Source organism: Chenopodium album, chromosome 20 (assembly GCF_948465745.1).
Source record: "Chenopodium album chromosome 20, dcCheAlbu1.1, whole genome shotgun sequence".
In the NCBI taxonomy this organism is placed as follows: Eukaryota; Viridiplantae; Streptophyta; class Magnoliopsida; order Caryophyllales; family Amaranthaceae; genus Chenopodium; species Chenopodium album.
The window spans coordinates 14,171,920-14,192,435 of NC_137853.1; the positions used below are offsets into that span (position 1 = coordinate 14,171,920).

Genomic DNA, 20,516 nt, shown 5'->3' on the forward strand with positions numbered 1-20,516 from the left:
TTATGTAGTGCGCGGTGGGAATACTAGGACTCCATCACCTTCTCCTTTCCTAGCAATTCAATCAAGTAGAATGGCCGAGTCTCCTAGTGACCGCTCGTACTTTAACTGTCACCCCACTTATGTTGTTGAGCCCGTAGAGGAGGGCAAGACTGAATTCTTCCCGGATGACAAGTGTTATGAGCCTAAGAACTGTGTGTTAGATTCCAGTTGGCGTAAGGACGCTGAGAGACTGGACCTGGCTGCTGTTGGGCAAAAGTTCTATGGTTTTGGGGAGGGCTACGAGCTGGTTCTGCCTGCTGACGGTGCGAAGTTCCCACAGGTCATATTGCTATGTTTTCCTCGCAGCTAGATTTGGGCTTGAGGTTCCCTTTGGACCCCACCTTAGAGAAACTGCTACGTGCTTTTAACATATGCATATCTCTGGTGCACCCTGCCTCCCTTCACACCCTGATTTGTCTACTGTGGTTTCTGAGGTTTCAAAGGTACCCTGAGTCTCTACATTTGTTCAAGTCTCTCATGAGCCTGAAGCGATCAGCTTCTGGGACTGAGTCAGGGTGGTATTATGTTGCTCCCAAAGAGAGTAGAGTCTTGTCCTACACAAAACTTGGACGTTTCAGGGACTGGACTGGCAAGTTCTTCTGGGTGAGAGTGCCTTCCAACTTTGCTGCTCCGCGAAACTTTAGAGAGATTCGCACCAACATGGATGGGGTCACAGTTTCCCCCTCTGAGCCTGCTCGTGAGACAAAAGCTTTTGAGGCTCTGCAGGGAGCGGGGACAGGTGACTCCAAATTTTCCAAGGTCTGGCTGCCAAACTCTATTTACATCGTGAGTAATGAGCAGCTTTCTGCCATGCGTTTATGCCGTACACATGAGTTTGATAAGCTCTTTCTGCCTTCTGCCTTTTTTCTATTTTCTGTCTTTTCTTTTTTTTTTTTTTTTTTTTTTTTTTTTGCTCTTGCCTCCCTGCTTTATTTGACTTTTTTATCATTTTGTGTTTTTAGGCTATGACAAGTTGGACAAACGCATGCTCGGGTTGGCTGATAATTGGAAGGACCCTTTGACTGCCACTCCTGAGAAACCTTCTTAGCTTTTTGATACGCTGGAAGTGTTTACAGGTTCCCTGAAGGGCGAGGTGCGTTTGGCTCCTGCTGAGCTGCGGGCTGTTGTTGGCACCGCGGCTACTGGTGAGCGTGCTGGGTCCAGCCGCGCTGAGCCTTAGCCTTCGTCTTCTACTGTTGGGAATAGGCGTGAGACTCGTCCTGCTCCTCGAAAGGTGGCTTCAGATTCTGACGCATTAGTGGCGCCTACTGCTTCTCCTGAGAAGCAGTCTGTCGCGGCTTCCGGCCGGGTGGCACCTTAGACTTCTGCTGCCAAAAGGCAATGTGAACAAGCTTTTGAAGAACCAAAGGCTACTGCCGATGATTTTACTGACAGTGTTCTCCAGTTTCCCTCTGAGGGGATTGAGACCACTGCTGCGGGTGAAAAACCCGTTTCCTCTGCTGAGCATGATCTGCTCTTTCCTACTTCTACAGATGATACTACTGCTGCAAAGGACATTGCAGTTCCTTCTGTTGCAGCTACTGATTTTCAGCTCCCTGATGAATCTGTCATGGAGCTTCCAAGAATTCCGCCGCGTCCTTACGGGCTGAGGGGGCAGCTCTGAAGCGCTACCTGGGGTGGGCTTTCCCGAGCTGCGGGCTCTCTCCAGCAGGATCGTCCAGTGATTGACCTGGAGGACGATCCTATGTCTTCTGCCCCTGCCGGGGATGGGCCAGAGGCGAAAAAGGCTAGCACTTCCCCTGGTCCAAACCCTCTTGCTTCCACCTTTGCTAACACTGGGCTTCCAGGTGGGAACGCTGGTGGGGGAGTGATGGGCCGTCGTCGAGCCTACCAAAGAATATGTCCTATCTTGGTCTCACTAGCTAATAGTAAGGGTAAGAAAGGGTCGAACCCAAGAGAGGCGTTGAATCAACCACCGAAATACTACCGCATAAATAAGCTAAGTGAAGTCGAAGTTGGTTTGGTTTTGTGTAACAAGTACTAGTTCCAGTTAACTAAAGCTAGGGGAAATTAACAATATTTAGAGGATTCTAGGGCTCGGGTTATACCACTTAACTTCATCACAAATCACGATTAGCATGCACAAACAAGGTAAAATAAGGGGTATAATAGGGGAAATCATCTAAAGCACCCAACTACTCTCTCAAGCGAGAGGGATTACTTGAATCATAAGCACTTGTTTACAAAGCATAAAACAAGTGTTATAGCATAATCACGATGACATAAACATTCCCTTGACTAGAAATTCCTATTCTCATGGCATTTCAAGTCAATAAAGCATAAGGGAGCTAACTCAAGTTCATCTCTCGATCCTTCGTTGAGAAAGCTTGGATAATAGTTCTAGCAATGGCCATATACAAGAACTAAGCAATTAAACCACTTAAGCTCAACTAATTAACACCCAACAAGTACCAAATTAGCACATGCAACAAGTAATTAGTGACTACATTGAGGGTTTTACCCAAACCCTAGAAAATTAGACTACTCACAATCCATGGAGGTTAAAGCAATTAAGGATTTCAAACAACTCATGAGCATAATTAAACTAAGAATTAAGCTAATTAACAATCCAAACATACAAGAATCAAGCAAATAATTAACAACAAAGCAAGAAGAAATAGGGGAAAAGAGTAAGAAAAATATTACTAGAAGCTTGAACTTGAATAACAATGGTGGAGCTTGTCTTCTACAATGATTGAGTTTGAAAATTCCAAGCTAATAATTAAAATCTAACTAATGATTTGAGAGTATTTGTGTTTCTACAATTACAAACTAAGAGGAAGCACTAAAAACTTCGATGCCGTACAATTGAGCAAAGGGGGGTATTTATATCACCCTCAAATAAAAAGGACGGAGAAAACAAGAGTCGGGTACGGCTACAGGTGCGCACGGACGTGCCAGGGGTGGCACGGACGTGCAGCCTTAGTGGCACGGACGTGCTACCCTAAGCACGGCCATGCAGATTCGGGTAGTAGCTTCAACTTGGGCCAAGTGAGATGCACGGCCGTGCAGCTTCTGGCACGGACGTGCTGGCTAACTTGCACGGACGTGCTTAAGCCTTGCACGCCCGTGCCAAATCAAGCAGTGGCTTGACTTGGCTGGGACACTCCTGCACGGTCGTGCAGGACAGGGCACGGCCGTGCAGGGTCTTCTAGGCCCTTTTCTTCGCATTTTCTTCAGTTTTGCTCCTTTGTCACGGCATCTAACCTCGGTTTATCATCCATATGCTTCAAATCATCGTTTTTGGACCTAAAAACTCAACAAAAACACTAAAAACCCGTGAAGCAAGGGATACACAAAAATTGAATGAAAATAGGATAGAAGTGAACCAAAATGCTAATATATCAAGTAAACAAGGTTCACAATCACCCTAAAATCATATCAAATAACAAGTTATCAGGGAGACACTCAGAACTCCAGTGAACTTAACCGCTGCGTTCACCAGTTCTTGGGTGATGCCTTTGAGAATCCTCTTTCTGCGTCCTCACTCTCTGCTGGAGGGACTTTTCGCCCTACTAGAGCCATTGAGTTTGCTGAAGTCCCTATTGACATTCATCTTCGCCCAATACTCAGTCCTTCTGGAGCTGAGAATGCTCCCTTTCGGCCTTTGATGAATGTGAGGCATGATGAGTCTTTATTTGTAGACAACCCTCAGAAGGGTGGTACCCTAGGATACCGCTTGACTCAGGGGGTTCGTCTCCCTGCAGATTCTACGCGCAGCTCAGTCAGCCTTCCAGCAGCTACTTACCATGATTTGCAGAAGGTTAGTCTCTGCTTTTGGCTTTTCTTTTTCTCGTTTCAGCTTTTCTCTGCTTGTTTTGTTGCTGCTGTCTTGCTTTACTTCTGTATTATTATTATTTTTTATTGTTAACTCCCACTTTGGCTGACTCTTCTTTTCTTGCAGCTTGTTATGTCTGTGGGGGATTTGTCCAATGCCCTGCTGTCAGTGGAGAAGGAATATCAGAATCAGGGCATAATTCTTTCCTAGAGGACTTTGGAGGTTCAGCAGGGTCAAGCTGAGAGGGATGCTATGGCCAGTGAGGTGACTCCGCTGAGGGAGAGGCGGATGCCTTACAGCTCCAGCTGGGAGGATTTCAGCTAACTCAGACCAAGTTGTATGACTGCGAGGAGCAGTTGGGGATTTCTCAGGCCAGGGTGAAGACGTTGGAGGCGGACGTGGCAGATTTACAGGCTATGCATGCTGCTGCGCTGGAGGCTGCTAGGAGAGAGGCTCTCAAGTCTTTTGCGCTCTCCCCTGCTTTTGCTAAGCTCCTGGCTGATCGCCACGATGGAGGATGGGAAGCTGTGGCTCAATGCGTTAGCAGCTTGTATGGTGAGGGTGAAGAGCAGCAGGCTTGCTTTAATGCCTTCTGGGCTAAGGTTGAAGCTGCAGGTGAGGCTGGTTTGTTCGATCTTCTTGCTGATCACCCTCGCGCTGCTGGCTGCAAGATCCCCAACCAGGTCGTGCTGAACTTGGAGGTGCCTCTCTGCCCTGACGTTGCTGCAGCTATTGGAGTGGAGTCTCTGACTGGTGATCAATCAAGGTTATGGCGGCTGTCACCCTCCTACTCCAGTGGTTCCTCCGAGTTTCCTTCACCCAGATCTGTTGTAACTAGGTAGTTTTTGTTACTATCTTTGGGGTGTATAGCTGCCAAAGATTATGTTTCTCTGTTTATTTTCAGAACACTTTTTCTTTCGTTGCTGGCTCTGTCCAGCTTAACTTGAATTTGTGATTGTCTAACTTTACCCGCTGAGTGTTTCCTTGTCCTGGTGGATGAGGGCTCAGCTTTATTTGTTCTATGACTGGCCTGCGGAATGTTTACTCTGCCTTGGTGGGCAGGGGTTCAGCCTTATAATGTATGTTCTTTATGATCTCCTCTTGCTTCTTTTCTTACTGTTTATTTCATTGTTTGCATGCTTGCTCTTTATTACGTTTAGTGGGGCCTCGTAGGTTGGGCCTCCCTGTCTTTTTAATTCAACTGCTTAGCGCTTTTCTGCTTCTTTTGCACTCTACTGTGCTCCAGCAGGGACTTTGTCACATTTTGTCCTTCCTGCTTTATCTGCTTCAAGTGTTTGTGTGTTGTGCACTTCACTTGGCTTTGACCAAAGGCTTCGTCTGCATGCTGGTTGATACATTTGATTGAGCGTTATTTGACTTATCCTTGCTGAGACTTGTTTGTGTCGATCAGCTTTTTGCTTATTTCTTCTGTGTCATCAGCTTGTTTTGCTGTGACTTATTTGTGTTGTTCAGCTTATTTATGCTGCGACTTGTCGTTTTGCGAGTTGTCATTCAGCTTGTTTATGCTGCGACTTATTTGTGTCGTTCAGCTTGTTGATGCTGCGACTTATTTATGTCGTTCATCTTGTTTATGCTGAGACTTATTTATGTCGTTCAGCTTATTTATTGCCTGACTGTCTTCTCCTTTCCTCTCCCCCTCGAAGAGATGGGCTGAATGGGACTAAGAGAGCCTTAGTGTTGCCCATATAGCTCATCTTCTTCTTTCCCTCTCTTCTCCCCTGCTCAAGCTGAACGTGTCAGGCTCCCCCCTCAGGCGTCCCCGAGGTGGTGCCCAGTTTTACTTTTTGCAGGTGAGGTGAGGATTTAGGGAGGGATACTTTTACTTTGTCATTTTGCGCTAGAGTGCTTCTTGCCTCTAACACTTTATTATTATTCTTGTTTGACTTCTACATGTTAGCATATGATGATGCTTGGGCATACCATATTAAACAAATTTACGCAACATACTCCTCACGCAGAGGCTTGTATTTCATTAAATAAAAATGGCTCAAATGCCTTAGTTAACATAACATGGACTGAATAAAGGTTTATCGAACTTGAAACAACTATATTTCAGGCTATTTAAACAAAATATTTCTTTAACACGTCAGCATTGAAACTGTTTCTTAAGACCTGACCTTCTTGATCTTCAAGGAGGAACGCTCCCGGTCTAACTTGCTCGTGAATGATGAAAGGGCCTTCCCAGCTTGCTGATAGCTTTCCGTGCTGATTTCCTCTTCCAACTACTGCTGCCCTCCTGAGGACTAAGTCTCCTGGCAGGAGCTCCCTATGCTTGACCCTTTTGTTGAACGCTTTTGAGATCCTACTCTTTTGGGCTGCCAGCTTAAGGGCTGCTTTCAGCCTTACTTCTGGCAGGAAGTCTAGCTCTTCTAACATGCGCTTTTCATTTCCTTGCTGCTCATAGTGCTGTATCCTCAGGCTGGGAATTTGCACTTCCATAAGGACAGCTACATCAGCCCCGTAGGCTAGGGTGAAAGGGCTTTTACCAGTTGACTCCTTCTCAGTGGTACTGTTTGCCCACAAGACCTCTGGGACTAAGTCTGCCCGCAAGCCCTTGTACTCCTCCAGCTTCTTCTGTAGGGCTGTCAGGATCAGCTTGTTCGCTGCTTCTTCTTGGCCATTGCTCTGCGGGTGGCAGACTGAGGTACTTGTATACTTAGTGCCCATATCCCCTAGGTAGTCCATTATGGTGTCACAGTCAAATTGACACCCATGATCAAAGACTATGCACTGTGGCACCCCGAATCTAGTGATGATGCTCTTCCATATAAATATTCTGACCTGGGTTGCCTTTATGTACTTGGTGGGCTTAACCTCTATCGACTTTGTAAAGTAATCTATCGCCACAATGAGATACTTCCTGCCCGCTGACCTAGTGGTGAAAGGTCCCAATATGTCCATTCCCCACTGAGCGAACGGGATCGGGCTGAGGATTGGAGTCAGATCGTTTAATGCCTTATTTATGACTGGTGAATATTTTTGAAACTTGTCGCATTTTTTAACATATGCTAGTGCGTCTTGTGTGAGATTTGGCCAATATGCCCCTCTTCTAAGGACCTCTACTCCCAATGCTTTCCCGCCAATGTGGTTGGCATATATTCCGGAGTGGGCTTCTTCCATAATGCCCTCCTGCTCCAATTCTGGAATACACCTCAGTAGTGGCTTTGAGAAGCCTTTCTTGTTGAGCTCTCCATTCATCACTACATACCAGTTTGCGTCTTTCTTCACCTTTTTGGCATGTACTTCATCATCGGGCAGCGAGCCGTGAAGTTTGTACGCCAAGATGTTTGAGAACCAGGCTCTCTGACTCCCAATGCAGTTTACCTGCTCCTTTTCAGCAATGCTGCTTTCCTCTAACACTTCGACCATCACTATTCTTGTGAGGCTTTGTAAGGTGGAGCTGGCAAACTTAGATAAGGCGTCGGCCTGAGAGTTTCCTGCTCTTGGGACCAAGTCTATCTGGAAATGGACTAGCTGGGCTGCCAGTTCCTTCAGTTTGGTTATATATTTCATCATGGTGGCTTCCCTTATCTCATATGCCCCCTGCAGTTTGCTGGCAACGAGCTGAGAATCAGTTTGCTGGTGTACTTTGCGGGCTCCGGCTGCGAGGCTCATACGCAGGCCTGCTAGCGTCGCCTCGTACTCTGCTTCGTTATTCGACGCTTTGAACTTGAATTTGATGGCATACTCAAATAAGTTTCCTTCTGGAGACGTCATTATGACTCCTGCTCCACTCCCCGTTTGGGTTGAGGACCCATCCACTTCCACCTTCCAGACCCCAATGTCATCTTCCTTCTCCTCATAGGAGGCTTCCACTATGAAGTCTGCTAAAGCTTGTGCCTTGATGGCTGCTTTAGGCTTAACCTCGAATTCATACTCAGAAAGCTCGATTGCCCACTTTAAGAGTCTGCCCGATGCATCCGTTTTTTGTAATGCTTTCTCCGACGGGTAGTTTGTTAGGACCTCTATTACATGCGCGTCAAAATATGGTTTTAGTTTCCTTGCTGTTGTGACCACTGCGAAGGCTAGCTTCTCTACCAGGCGGTACCTTTGTTTAGCCTCGGTCAGCACGTGGCTCACGAAGTATATCGGCCTTTGTTGCTTCTGTCTTTCTACCAGCAGAACGGCTGCGATTGTCTGTATTGACGCTGAGATGTACAACTGCATTTTTTCCCTCAGCTCCGGGCTGATTATTGTTGGGAGCTTAGTCAGATGTTCCTCAATACCCTTAAAGGCTTCTTTCTCCTTAGTCCCCCACTTGAAATCTCTGTTTCCTTTCAATAGCTGATAGAATGGCAAGGCTTTATCTGCTGACTTACTGATGAATCTGGTCAGCGCGGCCATTCTGCCTGTCAACCGCATGATATCTTTGATGCTTTTAGGCTCAGGCAGGCTGAGAACTGCTTCAACCTTTTCTGGATTGGCATCTATCCCCTCTCGCTAATCAGAAAACCCAAGAACTTTCCCGAGTGAGCGCCCTGCGCACACTCCTCCTACTTCTCCTCCTTCTTCCCCCATTCCTTTGCAAATGGGTATGCCTTTTGATTGTCCTCCTGCCGCGAGCAGGACTGCATTTGCTGCAACTCCCACTGATGCGTCTGGGTCAGGCAGTAGTCGTCCTGCTGAGGGTAGTGCTTTCTACCCTTTTCGGCGCAAACCTCATCCTGATTTCTTTGACCCTTACTGTGAGCGGGTGCTTGTTATGGATGGGATTCCTATATCTCATCTCACCCATTTAAGGATGCGCGTAATGCGCCATAAACAGTTAGCCGACGCAGTTAAAGCAAATCCCCCTGACGTGTCTCTTGTTAGCCCTATTCCCCATGTTCAGCCTTTAAACAGTTTTGCTTGGTTTGATGAGATGGCTGATGTGAATTGGTTTGACCATTGTGTAGTGTAGGGTGGCAGCACTGCGACTTCATCACCGTGTCCTTCTCCGGCGGTTAACTCGAACAGGATGGCTGAGTCTCCGGGTGACCATGCTTTTATGACTGTCAGCCTATCTACGTTGTGGAGCCCGTAAAGGAGGGTAAGACTGACTTCTTTTTAGATGACAAGTGCTATGGTCCGAAGAACTGCGTGTTAAATTCCAGCTGGCGCAAGGACGATAGGAGGTTGAACCTTGCTTCCGTGGGACAGAAGTTTTATGGCTTTGGTAAAGGTTACGAGCTGGTTTTGCCCATTGATGGTGCGAAGCTGTCCGCTCCCCCTGCTGGTCATATTGCAGTCTTTGCTTCCCAGCTAGACTAGGGTCTGCGGTTCCCTCTTGATTCCACCCTGGAGAAAGTGTTTTGCGCTTTTAACCTCTGCATTGCTTTGCTACATCCTACTTCTCTGCATACCTTGATATGCTTGTTGTGGTTTTTGCGGTTTCGGAGGTATGCTGAGTCCCTACATCTATTCAAGTCTTCAATGAACCTGAAAAGGTCTGCTTCTGGCTCAGAGTCTGGGTTGTATTATGTGGCTCCTAAGGAGGGTAGAGTTCTGTCCTACCCAAAGCTTGGTCGCTTTCGAGACTGGACTGGCAAGTTCTTTTGGGTGAGGGTGCCTTCCACTTTTGTTGTGCCGCGATATTCGCACCGATATTCGCTTGTTTGGACAGCTGGAGAAGGAGATGGTAATAAAGTCTCAGCACCGCCACCTCATACTACATAATGGTCAAACCGATTCACATCAGCCATGTCATCAAGCCAAGCAAAACTGTTTAAAGACTGAACATGGGGAATAGGACTAACAAGAGACACGTCATGGGGATTAGCCTTGACAGCGTCAGCTAACTTCTTATGACACATTGCGCGCATCCTCAAACGGGTGAGATGGGACAAAGGAATCCCATCCAACATGAGCACCCGCTCATAGTTGGGATCAAAGAAATCAGGTCGAGGCTTGCGCTGAAAAGGGCAAAAGGCACTACCCTCAGCGGGACGACTACTGCCTGACCTAGATGCAGTGGTAGGAGTCGCAGCGATACCCGTCCCGCTCGTAGCAAGGGGACGGTCAAAAGGCATAACCATCTGTATAGGAATGGGGGGGAAAAGAATGAGAAGCAGGAGGAGTGTGCGTAGGGCGCTCACCTGAAGGGGATGATCGGGCAGGAGAATCCGATTCAGAAGCCATTTGAGGCTTACTCATGTTTAGACTATCAGAAGCGTCAGACATTACGAAATCTACAAAGACAAAGGGCCCACAAAGAGAAGAAAAAAAGCAATGGGGCAACAAAAATCAAGGATCAGTCTAGGGAGACATTAACAATGAAGGAATAAAGGGAAAGAATCAAGAATGCAAGTACAACAACAAAAAAGGGGAAACATTGGACAATGTCAATTAGGGCGAATCAAAAGATACAATCTTGTGAAGAAAAACGCAAAAAGAAGTAAAATTGGGAAAATACATACAACAAAAAGGTACAAGTAAGTACCTTTAAAAGAAAAAGTTGCAGAAGCAACATGGTACAACAACAATGGAGAACGCAAGAACTAGAACAGAACAAAGTTCAAGTTTCCAATTAAGAATGACAAAAGAAAAAGCAAATTAGTAAAGAAGTAAGAGCAAAGAAGAGAAAAACGAGTATGGCAGAAAAATTGAAGCAAAAAACAAAGGCAAAGAAAGCAGAAACTTACCACAACATTGGAGGAGCACAGACGTCCGAAGAAGGAAATGAAAAGCAAAGTAAAGCCAAACCGCCAAAGATGAAAAAATGAGGAAAAGAAAAGAAGTCAGTAAAGGGAGACAGTGAATTTAATATGGAAGTAAATGGGCAGTTGGGCATAAAGTAAAGCCAAACCGCCATGTCACTTCAATAAAATCGAAACTGATGGCCCCGATCACTGACACGTGTCCCACTCATGCAAATACTGTTCCCGGCAATTAAAAAAAAAGGAAGCACAAGCCCTTCAGCGGGAGTGATCGAAATTCCTCTTTGAAAGCTCGTTATTTCTCAAACTTCAGCAGGAGTGATCGAAATTCCTCTCTGCAAGTTCGTCACATCTCAAACTTCAGTGGGAGTGATCGAAATTCCTCTCCGCGAGCTCGTCATTTCTCAAACTTCAGCGGGAGTGATCGAAATTCCTCTCCGCAAGTTCGTCACTTCTCAGACTTTAGCGGGAGTGATCGAAATTCCTCTCTGCAATCTCGTCGTTAGTTTCTCAGACTTTAGCGGGAGTGATCGAAATTCCTCTCCGCGAGTTCGTCATTTCTCATATTTCTGCGAGAGTGATCAAAATATCTCCCCGCAGCCTTAGTAGGCCACGACAATACGTGTGCCCTGCAAGCAAGAACAGAGCAATCATACAGATCCAACAATACAATGGCACCATCAGCTAAATTACGACCTGACCTCCCAAACCTTCAGGTCGCGTCAACAACCTGGAGGCTTGAGGGGCTAGGAGCGTGCGCAGGGTAATTCAGCCAGACGACCCGTTGAGCCACGGCCGGTAAGGCCACACGCTCAGAACAGCTGGCATGAATGACCTCACGCCAACTCTTGAGGGGCTAGTTGTAGGGGATAGCTCCTGCTGAGTTATTCCTTGCAGTTGGGCTCAGTTGGGAAGATTCTACCACGCAAATAAGAGTCGGCATGAGTGACCTCATACCTCCTCTTGAGGGGCTAGTAGTATAGGATAGCTCCCGCTGAACTATCACCCAGCTCCCAGGGTGCGCACTCATGGCCGAGAGAACAACTATGAGGGGGCTCATCAGCCCGATGGAGTCAACCCGCAGAGTTGACCAGGTTGAACTCTCCACAAAGGAGATCGTACACCTATAAATAGAGGACAAAGTACAACGGAAAAGAGGTGAGACACATAAGTTATTACACTCTCTACATCTCTCTAAGTACACTTTCTCTCTTTAAACACTCTCTAACTTAAGCATCGGAGGGGGGTTCCTCGAGCCACCCCCGAGGGTAGTTTACATGTGTTGCCTTGTGTAGGTTGTCGACGGGACCCAACTCACACCGTAGAACCCTTGGATCCACACCTGGAACAACCGTGTTTTTTGAGAAATAAGAACCAAATAATGGGACGGAGGGAGTTAAAAAAAAAGGAAAAATTAGAAATAATAATCCCAACTTTAATCAATTTTGGTTGAATAATCCTAACTTTGGATTAATCTGGAATAATCCTAACTTTGGGGGCAGTTCTTTTTCTTCAATCCCAAAAACCGGTACTGGTTGAATGGGTTAATTTTGTTTTTTTTTTTTAATGTGACATGTGTCACACGTGAATTGGCTAAAACAATTTTAGACAAAAACAAAATTAAAAAAAACATAAACACCTAATAATTCCGACCACCGCCACCGCCTAAACCCCCTAATCCCGACCACCAGCCAAACCGCGAAAAAACCAGCCGACCCCCAAAAACCGCCTAACAACCTAATTCCGACCACCGCCTAACCCCCTTCCCATTGCGTCGGTTTCCTCCTCCACGTGTCGGTGCTGCGAACCCCCAAAGTCCCTCTTTTATTTTCGGCAACAATTCTCAATCGAAAACCACTATCCTCCCTTGAAACCTCTCCCTCCTCTCGAAAATCCCACAAAACTACCTCCCCCACCATCGAAAACCGCCAAATACCCCTCCCTCACCATTGAAAACCCTAGCCGCTAGGTTTTGGGGTGGTGGGAGGAAAGATTTGGGGTTTTTGGCAGTGGGGAGGGCTTTCGTGGGTGGTTTCGTGGTGGAATAAGAGGGTGTTTTGAGGATAGAGGAAAATTACGACACCAGGCAGTGGGGAAACGTGGTGGGCTTGCGAGGGAGGGACGGCGGGTTGGCAGGGCGGTGGAGGTTGGGGTGGGTCGGTTGGTGAAGCGAAGGTTGAGTGGTAGTTTGCTGATTTTTGGTTTTTTCCCTGTTTTTTAAAAAAAAATTTTAATTTTTTTTGGACCAATCAGGATTTGACACGTGTCAAGTGACATGACAAGATATGTTTTTTTTGTATATAATCAAAATATACATAAAAAATAATTCAAAAATATTTTACATGACAAGATATGTTTTTTGCATATTAACCATAGGAAAAAGTAAAGTCATATAATCCCTACCTTATAAAAAGTGAGAGAATACTCTTATGAATATTGTTAGAACATTTTTAACCCTAAAAATATTTATTTACTTTTATACCCCCATTAATGTTATGAAATTCGAAAGATCATATGAGTAGTTCAAAAAAAAAAAAAAAATTTAAAAATAAATAAATAAATAAATAATATTAGAAGCTAAGACAAAGGTTGATCAAATACAATAACCAGAAAGTTTATTCAAGAGATTGCGGTATTAATGCCATTGAGATAATTTAGTTAGTTTGGTGACTCTTAAGGTCCAAACAATAATTATTGACAAAATTTTACTCATTTGAACTGAAGACTAGCTTGGTAGAAATTTGGGAATGAACTTGATTGACAATTTCACACAGTCAATCACTCAACATCTACTGTTTTTAATTCCTGAACCTTATTTCTCCACTTAACTTAGTTTTTGAGGTTACTTGGTCCATTTTGTCCACTGCATTTTTTTACCAATTCATGAAAATAACTTCTTTATTTTTGTAACTTTAACACAATAAATTAATGACTTGTAATATCAATTTACTCTGTAAAATAAATTATTTACAAGGCAATCATAGTTAAATGACATTTACTGTAATTATTACGATCATAACTTTAACCGATTAAAACTTAAAGTGAGGTGTATTGGTATCTTATACGAATACAAGAAAAATATAGACATGTGATGTCCGGCTAATTGAACCATTCAATCTGTACTTTAAATATAGCAAACATTTGCATGTCTAAAACTCGATACTTTTTACAACTACTTCATTATTTCTAAAGTAATTTGCTAAAGTTTTGAGCATTTCTAAGATACATGACATTCAACATATTAATCGCATATGTTATTATGTACAAATAGTTATAATAAAATATATGCAAACATGCATAAGGTATTAAGACTCGGGGCCTATTTACATTTACTGAACTGAAATAAACTGAACTGAACTGAAATTGAGTAAATGTGAACAGGCCCTAAATGCAATAACTCAACTTGAAACACTACCTAGACCGCGCACATCGCGCGTGTAGGAACTCCTATTTAGTGTAAAAGTCAAATTATTGTGACTTTATAAAATGAAGGCAATGTGGCTATCTGTAACACAATATGACAATTTGAAGACATATACTCCCTTCGTTTCATATTAAATGGAATAATAGGGTGTTCATAAAATTTAAGAAAATTAATAGGGTAGCCCAAAAGACGATTTTTTATAATATAAAATACTATTGATAGGAAAGAGAAATAATAATAATAATAATAATAATAATAATAATAATAATAATAATAATAATAATAATAATAATAATAATAATTATATTATTATTATTATTATTATTATTATTATTATTATTATTATATCTCAAAAACAAAAGGCATACAACCTACAATAAATTAGTGGGAAGCCGAGATACAATCTGGGCCCCCACTCCTCTAGCTATTGCAAATCCTACCCTAGTGAAGATATGAGCTGCAGCACGAGCCCCAATGTCTTGCGTCGTCGAGAACCTCTGAATCCGTTTCAGTAACGCAACAACCTCTTTCTCTAATTCCCCAAGCGAAGAAAAGGAGAAGGGAATGAAACCATATCCAATCGCCTGACATCGAGCTTCATACTTAACCCGCTTCCGATGAGCTGCATCAGCCACAACCCGCCCAGGAATGAAGTCAGATAGCCCTGACTGTGTCAAAGGAGAAGACCCTGTCAAATCAACACAGACATCGCGACCACGATCCCATGAATAAAGTAACACATCCGCAGGTCTGAGGGCCTCGTCGTTCCCTCCAGCCAACCCAATGTCAACCTCTTTTCTCGCTGAAATCCCAGAACGATAGCAAACATCAACAAGGGTATCCCGAACAACATAATGCCGATGTTTAATACCCACAATACCAGCACAAGACACCGCGTGATCACCGAAAATATCTCCAGCAAAAACCCTCGAACAAGCAGAGCACAACGTCGAGATAGAGAACAATGGAACACCCAACCGATAGGACAACACACAGCGATAAGTCTTGCGTTCATCGTCTGACCCAACCCCGAAATAGGAACCGCCCGAAGCCAAGCAGAGGTGTGATCACCCTGCTGTGATTTCCATAATGCTGATTGTCGAGGAGTTAAAGAATAAGCAGATTCTGCGGAAGCGATAACCTTTGTGAAATACATATCTGCCAATTTCTTAATGAGTTTAGGGGCAGCGACCTCACTAGGATTACTCAAAATGTCAGACTCCACTGTTCCATTAAACAGACTCAACGCATCCTCAAAGGCTCGTCCAAGACCAACAGTGCCAACATGCCGAAGAAGTTGTATCTGCAACCCAGCAGACTGTAAACGAGAAGCAAGAAAAGCATAGTGACGAACATCACCAGCAGAATAAACACCAAGCCCTCCAAACGCAAATGGTAAGGTGGCAAGCCGCCACTGCCAATCACCAAACCCAGGCCCCGAAGCAGTAACAATACGCTCCAAGGAAGATCGAAGAGCTCCATCAAAAGTGCGCTGAGCCACCTCAAAAGTACTAGGAGGACAAGTACGCAATGCAAAGTAGAGTTTTGAAACTCCAGTACATGCCCTAAGTAACAACAGCTCACACTGAGGATCATCGAGCATAGCGACCTTATCCTTAAGGGCAATGGTCTTGGTCACCCTCTGCATCACAAGCTCACCACTAAAACCAGAATCGGAACTAGTGGGACCTCCAAGCAACCTAACACCACGCAAAGGTCGAGCAATATTAGGTGGAAAGACACCCACCAGCCTGCTTCGAGGGTCTTCTGTAGGCCAGAAAACTTCAGTTTTTTCCACATTAAGACATAACCCAGAACGAGGTCCTTCCTCCATAATCAACTGTAGAACTTGCCCCACCACCAAAGTGTCACCAATAATCGTGCCGTCATCTAAATACTAAGCCTGAAGACAAACATCAAAAGTCTCTCTGATTTTACACACCAGGGGTTGTAAAACCAAAGAAAACCAAAGGACCAAGGGGATCACCCTGCTGCACCCTTTGAGACGACCATAAGGTTTGGTCCCCATAGTACAACCTGGCTGGATTAGAATAGCAGAATTCTACCCATCGCGAAATGCCCGGACAACGACGACGTACCTCACGTAACATGACAGAACGATCAACTAGATTGAAGGCATTCTGAAAATCCACCAACATAGATAGACCAACATCCGAACCACGGTCCTCAATCAACCGATTTATCGCATGAAGAATTGCCTCACCACCTTAAGAAACCCCAACACCAAATTGAAGGCCATCAAAGTAACTCCCTAAACACTGACCAACCATAACAGCACCCACCTTCGAAACGAGACGCCGCCAAACCGTACCCACAGCAATAGGACGGATACCACCACCGGGCTTGACAAGTGGCGTAAGAGGAGCACTAGCAATGTACTCTCCTAATTCCATTGGACATCTTCCAGCTAGAAACAGATTAACCACCCCGGTAATAGAGTCAAATCTTAGCATGATTGAGTATCCAACTCAAATCTTAGCATTAAAGTGATTTTTTTATACGGTATGTAAGAGATAAGAGAAATTATTTTCACTTTCTTCCCACTTTCTTAAAAATTAAATATGAAAGTGACCTTTTTGCGTTACATAGTTTTTGTCCGCAAGCCTGTAACGCATGAATAACTCAAATTGACAGAGAAACATTATTTACGCGCCGCAATTTTGCCATATCATACGCTCAACGCGTTTTATTGATTTAATAAAATGGTACAAAAATTTCACTACACTCCGAATTTTGTTTCAAAAACCCATGTTCTGGGGTTTTTAGCCTTCTTTGTTTTCAAATTCTACACCTAAATTTGACTTTGGTTTTTTTTGTTTTAGTTATATATATATACTACATGCAATATAATTGTGACATTGATAATAAGAGAGAAGGCACAGCAAAAATGGAGAAATACATTCAAGTGAAAATATTTTTAGTTTTTGTTATGGTTTCTATCCCATTTACATTTGCAAAACTTCGAGTTGGCTTCTACAGAACCTCATGTCCTCAAGCTGAATCAATTGTTCAACAAGCTGTGCAACAGCGATTCGCGGTTGATCAATCTGTAACTGCTGCCTTACTTCGGATGCATTTCCATGATTGTTTTGTAAGGGTAAGTACTCTAATTTAATTACTCTTATGTTGTATGCTAGTCTAGTTATTATAATAGTTTAGCATTCAGATTTCGGTCGTACGACTAGCTAGCTAATAGCCTAATACCTCCTCCATCTAAAATAGTTGTTATCTTAATTAGATCAATATTCGACATAATATAACTATACAAGTTATATCTATCGTATAAAATCAATGTTTAACTTTAAATCAATCTTATTACTTGGTGAAGTAGAAGGCGGGGAACCTAGCCCTGTAACTTTGAGCTCATAAGTTCGAGCCCTAACATCTATATATGCTTAGAACTCTTTATGTTTAGAATTCATTTTAGAGGTTATTTGACTTATTTCTACTTCAATCTAAGTTAGAATTCTGGAATATTATCATGCCAATCAACTTTATCTATCGTCTAATTGACTAATTCAATTACTTTCTACTAATTAGTTATAAATTTTGTTACACAGGGTTGTGATGCATCAATACTAATAGACTCAACCCCCAACAACCAATCAGAAAAAGAAGCTTTTCCAAATTTGACCGTACGAGAATACACACTCATAGACCAAATCAAGTCCTTGTTAGAAGTTGCATGTCCAGCAACCGTCTCATGTGCAGATATCATAACACTAGCAACTCGCGACGCAATAGTCCTATCAGGGGGGCAACAATACAATGTGCCAACAGGCCGACGCGATGGGCTAGTCTCAAGTATTAGTGAGGTGGATTTACCTGGGCCGACGTCCACTATCTCTCAAGCCCAACAAGCTTTTCAAGCTCGAGGATTAACCCTAGCTGATATGGTGGTGCTCTTAGGTGGTCATACACTTGGTGTAACACATTGTAGTTTCTTTCGAGATAGGTTAACTAATTTCCAAGGAACTGGCTCGCCAGACTCTACTATGGACCAAGATTTAGCTACTAGCCTAATGAGTGCGTGTGGATCGGACCCGAATTTGGATCCTACGACATCCCTAGACCAAAACACATCACTTGTGCTTGATAATGAGTATTATAACCAAATTATGAAGAATAAAGGGATTTTACGAATTGACCAAGAAATAGCATTGGATAAATCAAGCTCTAAGTTGGTTTCTAGGTTGGCATCTAATAATGCATTGTTTGGACAAAGGTTTGCTAAGGCAATGGTCAAGCTCGGAAATATACAAGTTCTTGAGGGCAATGCAGGGGAGATAAGGAAAAATTGTAGGATTTTTAATGCACTTTCCAAGTAGAAAATCATTGTATTATATATTCTTTTATTTATTTATTTATATATAAATTTGTGTAGGTTATGGACTTATGGTCCATCCTTCAGTCTAATTTATCTTTGCAAGTCAATACATCTATTTTCATTGTTTTAGTTGGTTTTTACTTTCTACATTGGCATCAAAATAATGCATTGGTTTAGTATCAAGCCAAAAGCCCAAGCGGCACAGGCATGAAGAATTAAAGTGGATCCAAAGCACACCAAGCCCATAAGTATGGTGGCCGGCCAAGAAGTATAGTAGAATAACAAGGAGGTCTTTGCAAAACCGTTAAACGCATATTCTTAGACCCTCTCCAATGGTGAGACTCAAGTGAGTATTTATATGAGAGAGAGAATATTTTTTGCAATGTATACCAATAAGTTGGTATCTAAACTTAGCAACACCAAAAGAAAGTTGCTAAGTTTAGATACTCAACTTTGAGTCTCATTTAACAAAAAGTGTGGGCCCTTGTTAATATTCTAATATATTTTGCAAGTTATTTAAATTTTACATTTTTTTATTATTTTTAATCTTACAATAATTGATGGGTTGTAAATTGAAAGTGACATTTGTATATTTTAGAAAGTCTCGCCATTAAAAAATTAGAGTTAACATGAGTTGCTAAATTGAGAAGTGGGTATGATCTCACCATTGGAGGTAAAAAACAACTCATTTTGTATTTCAATATTCAAAGTTAAGTCTTACCATTGGAGATGGTCTTAGGTGCACACTCATGACATAGAAATAGGTGTAACAACAGCACAATATGAACATTAGCTTTTCAGAAAGTGAACATAGGAATAAAAAATATGAACATTAGTTTTCAGGAAGTGAACATAGGCTTAAAGTGTGTGATTTTCGATTTTTTATGTGGTGACTTTGTGATTAATTTCGATTGATTAGGTTATACTACCTCCATTAACATTTAGTTGCAACTTTGGGTATTATTTGAGAGACATAAAATATTCCAAAGTTGCAACTAAATGTTAACGGAGGTAGTATATGATTTTCTTAATTCTAATGAATTGAATTTTATCTGATTTTCTGCATTTTTTTAGCAATGAAAATAATCATGCAAAATATGAACATATGCATAAGTTCCCTTATATGTGAACATTAGCTTTTCAGAAAGTGAACATAGACATAAAATATATGAACTTATGCATTTCAAAAAGTGAACATAACATTTCAAAATATGAACGTAAGCAATGATTTTCTTAAAGTGAATATAAGCATTTAAAAGGTGAACATATACGTAAAAAAAAAAAATGAACGTAAACATTTAAAAAAAACAACATATGCATAAACAGATTTAATTAATATTTCATGAACAACACATATTTACATTATGAATATTTGAAATTATATATGAACATATAAAATATTATTATAAAAATAATGCATTTAATTATGAACATAAAAATTTGAAGAAATAAAAAATAATATGATTATGAACCATAAGTATTAAATGTTTATTTTGTTTACGTGTTCATTTTTTATTATTAAATGTTCATTTTTTTCATGTTCATATCATTTTACTAAATGTTCATTTTGTAGAGCATAGTGTTGATTTTGGCGGATTGCGGATATGTTGTCTGGGTAATTAATTTGGGCCGCGCGTTTTGGGCCTTCCCTTATTGCATCTATCTTAGGTACATAAGGATGCACCTAAGACCAATTGAACCATTTGATCCAACTTTTTAGATATCGAATGGGTATACGATCTACACTTTAAGATATCCGATCCAAAACGTTTGTTATGGATTGGATATTCAATCCGAAAAAAACGGAGATCTGACACCCATTCGGATACCGATTCTACTCAAAATGTCAGATATTCGACATTCAAAATACTTCCTCCGTTAACAATTATTAGCAACAAAGGGGGTGTTTGCGGACTCCTAGGCAAAATTTGTTCGTGAGTGTAAAATGGAGAGAGAAAAAGTTGGGTGCATGTGATGAGGAGAGAGATAGAGAGAAATGATAGCCTAAAAGGAAATAAAACATTTGTTGCACATGATAGTTAGCATACATTTATAGTATATGTTGCAAATAATAGTTAACGGAGGAAGTAAAATGGACATTGGAAATATCGAATAGTAGATATCCCATCCATTATCCGAAATACTCTCCCCATGTTTTTTTTTAAATGTTTTATTTTGACCGGTATATAATTTTGGGCAATATAATCAACCTAAATAAAATTAGAGAAAAGATGAGTAGCTAAAGTATTA

At 42.3% G+C, this 20,516-nt stretch overlaps 1 protein-coding gene and 1 pseudogene across 2 annotated transcripts; one reads left to right on the forward strand and one right to left on the reverse strand.

Annotated features, from left to right (window-relative positions):
- Positions 1-5,030: 5,030 nt before the first annotated feature.
- On the reverse strand, positions 5,031-8,221 carry LOC145596839 (uncharacterized). Its single transcript, XM_081653032.1, has 3 exons — positions 6,917-8,221; positions 5,972-6,589; positions 5,031-5,183 (listed from the first exon to the last, which is right to left on the reverse strand). Exons 1-3 carry the CDS (start codon positions 8,219-8,221, stop codon positions 5,031-5,033), a joined length of 2,076 nt encoding a protein of 691 aa, XP_081509158.1.
- An 8,509-nt stretch (positions 8,222-16,730) lies between these two features.
- On the forward strand, positions 16,731-18,267 carry LOC145596840 (peroxidase 57 pseudogene; annotated as a pseudogene). Its single transcript, XR_014103295.1, has 2 exons — positions 16,731-17,036; positions 17,500-18,267. The product of XR_014103295.1 is annotated as a peroxidase 57 pseudogene (transcript).
- The last annotated feature ends 2,249 nt before the right edge of the window (positions 18,268-20,516 follow it).

Bases quoted from the DNA above. Each gene is read 5' to 3' on its own strand.
- LOC145596839 (XM_081653032.1), bottom strand. From the start codon at position 8,221: ATGCGGTTGACAGGCAGAATGGCCGCGCTGACCAGATTCATCAGTAAG. The intron at 6,590-6,916 runs GTCCTTAGAAGA...GGGGTGCCACAG, and splicing joins GGAAAGCATTGGGAGTAGAG to TGCATAGTCTTTGATCATGG. The intron at 5,184-5,971 runs GTCTTAAGAAAC...TGTATCAACCAG, and splicing joins TTGAAGATCAAGAAGGTCAG to CATGCAGACGAAGCCTTTGG.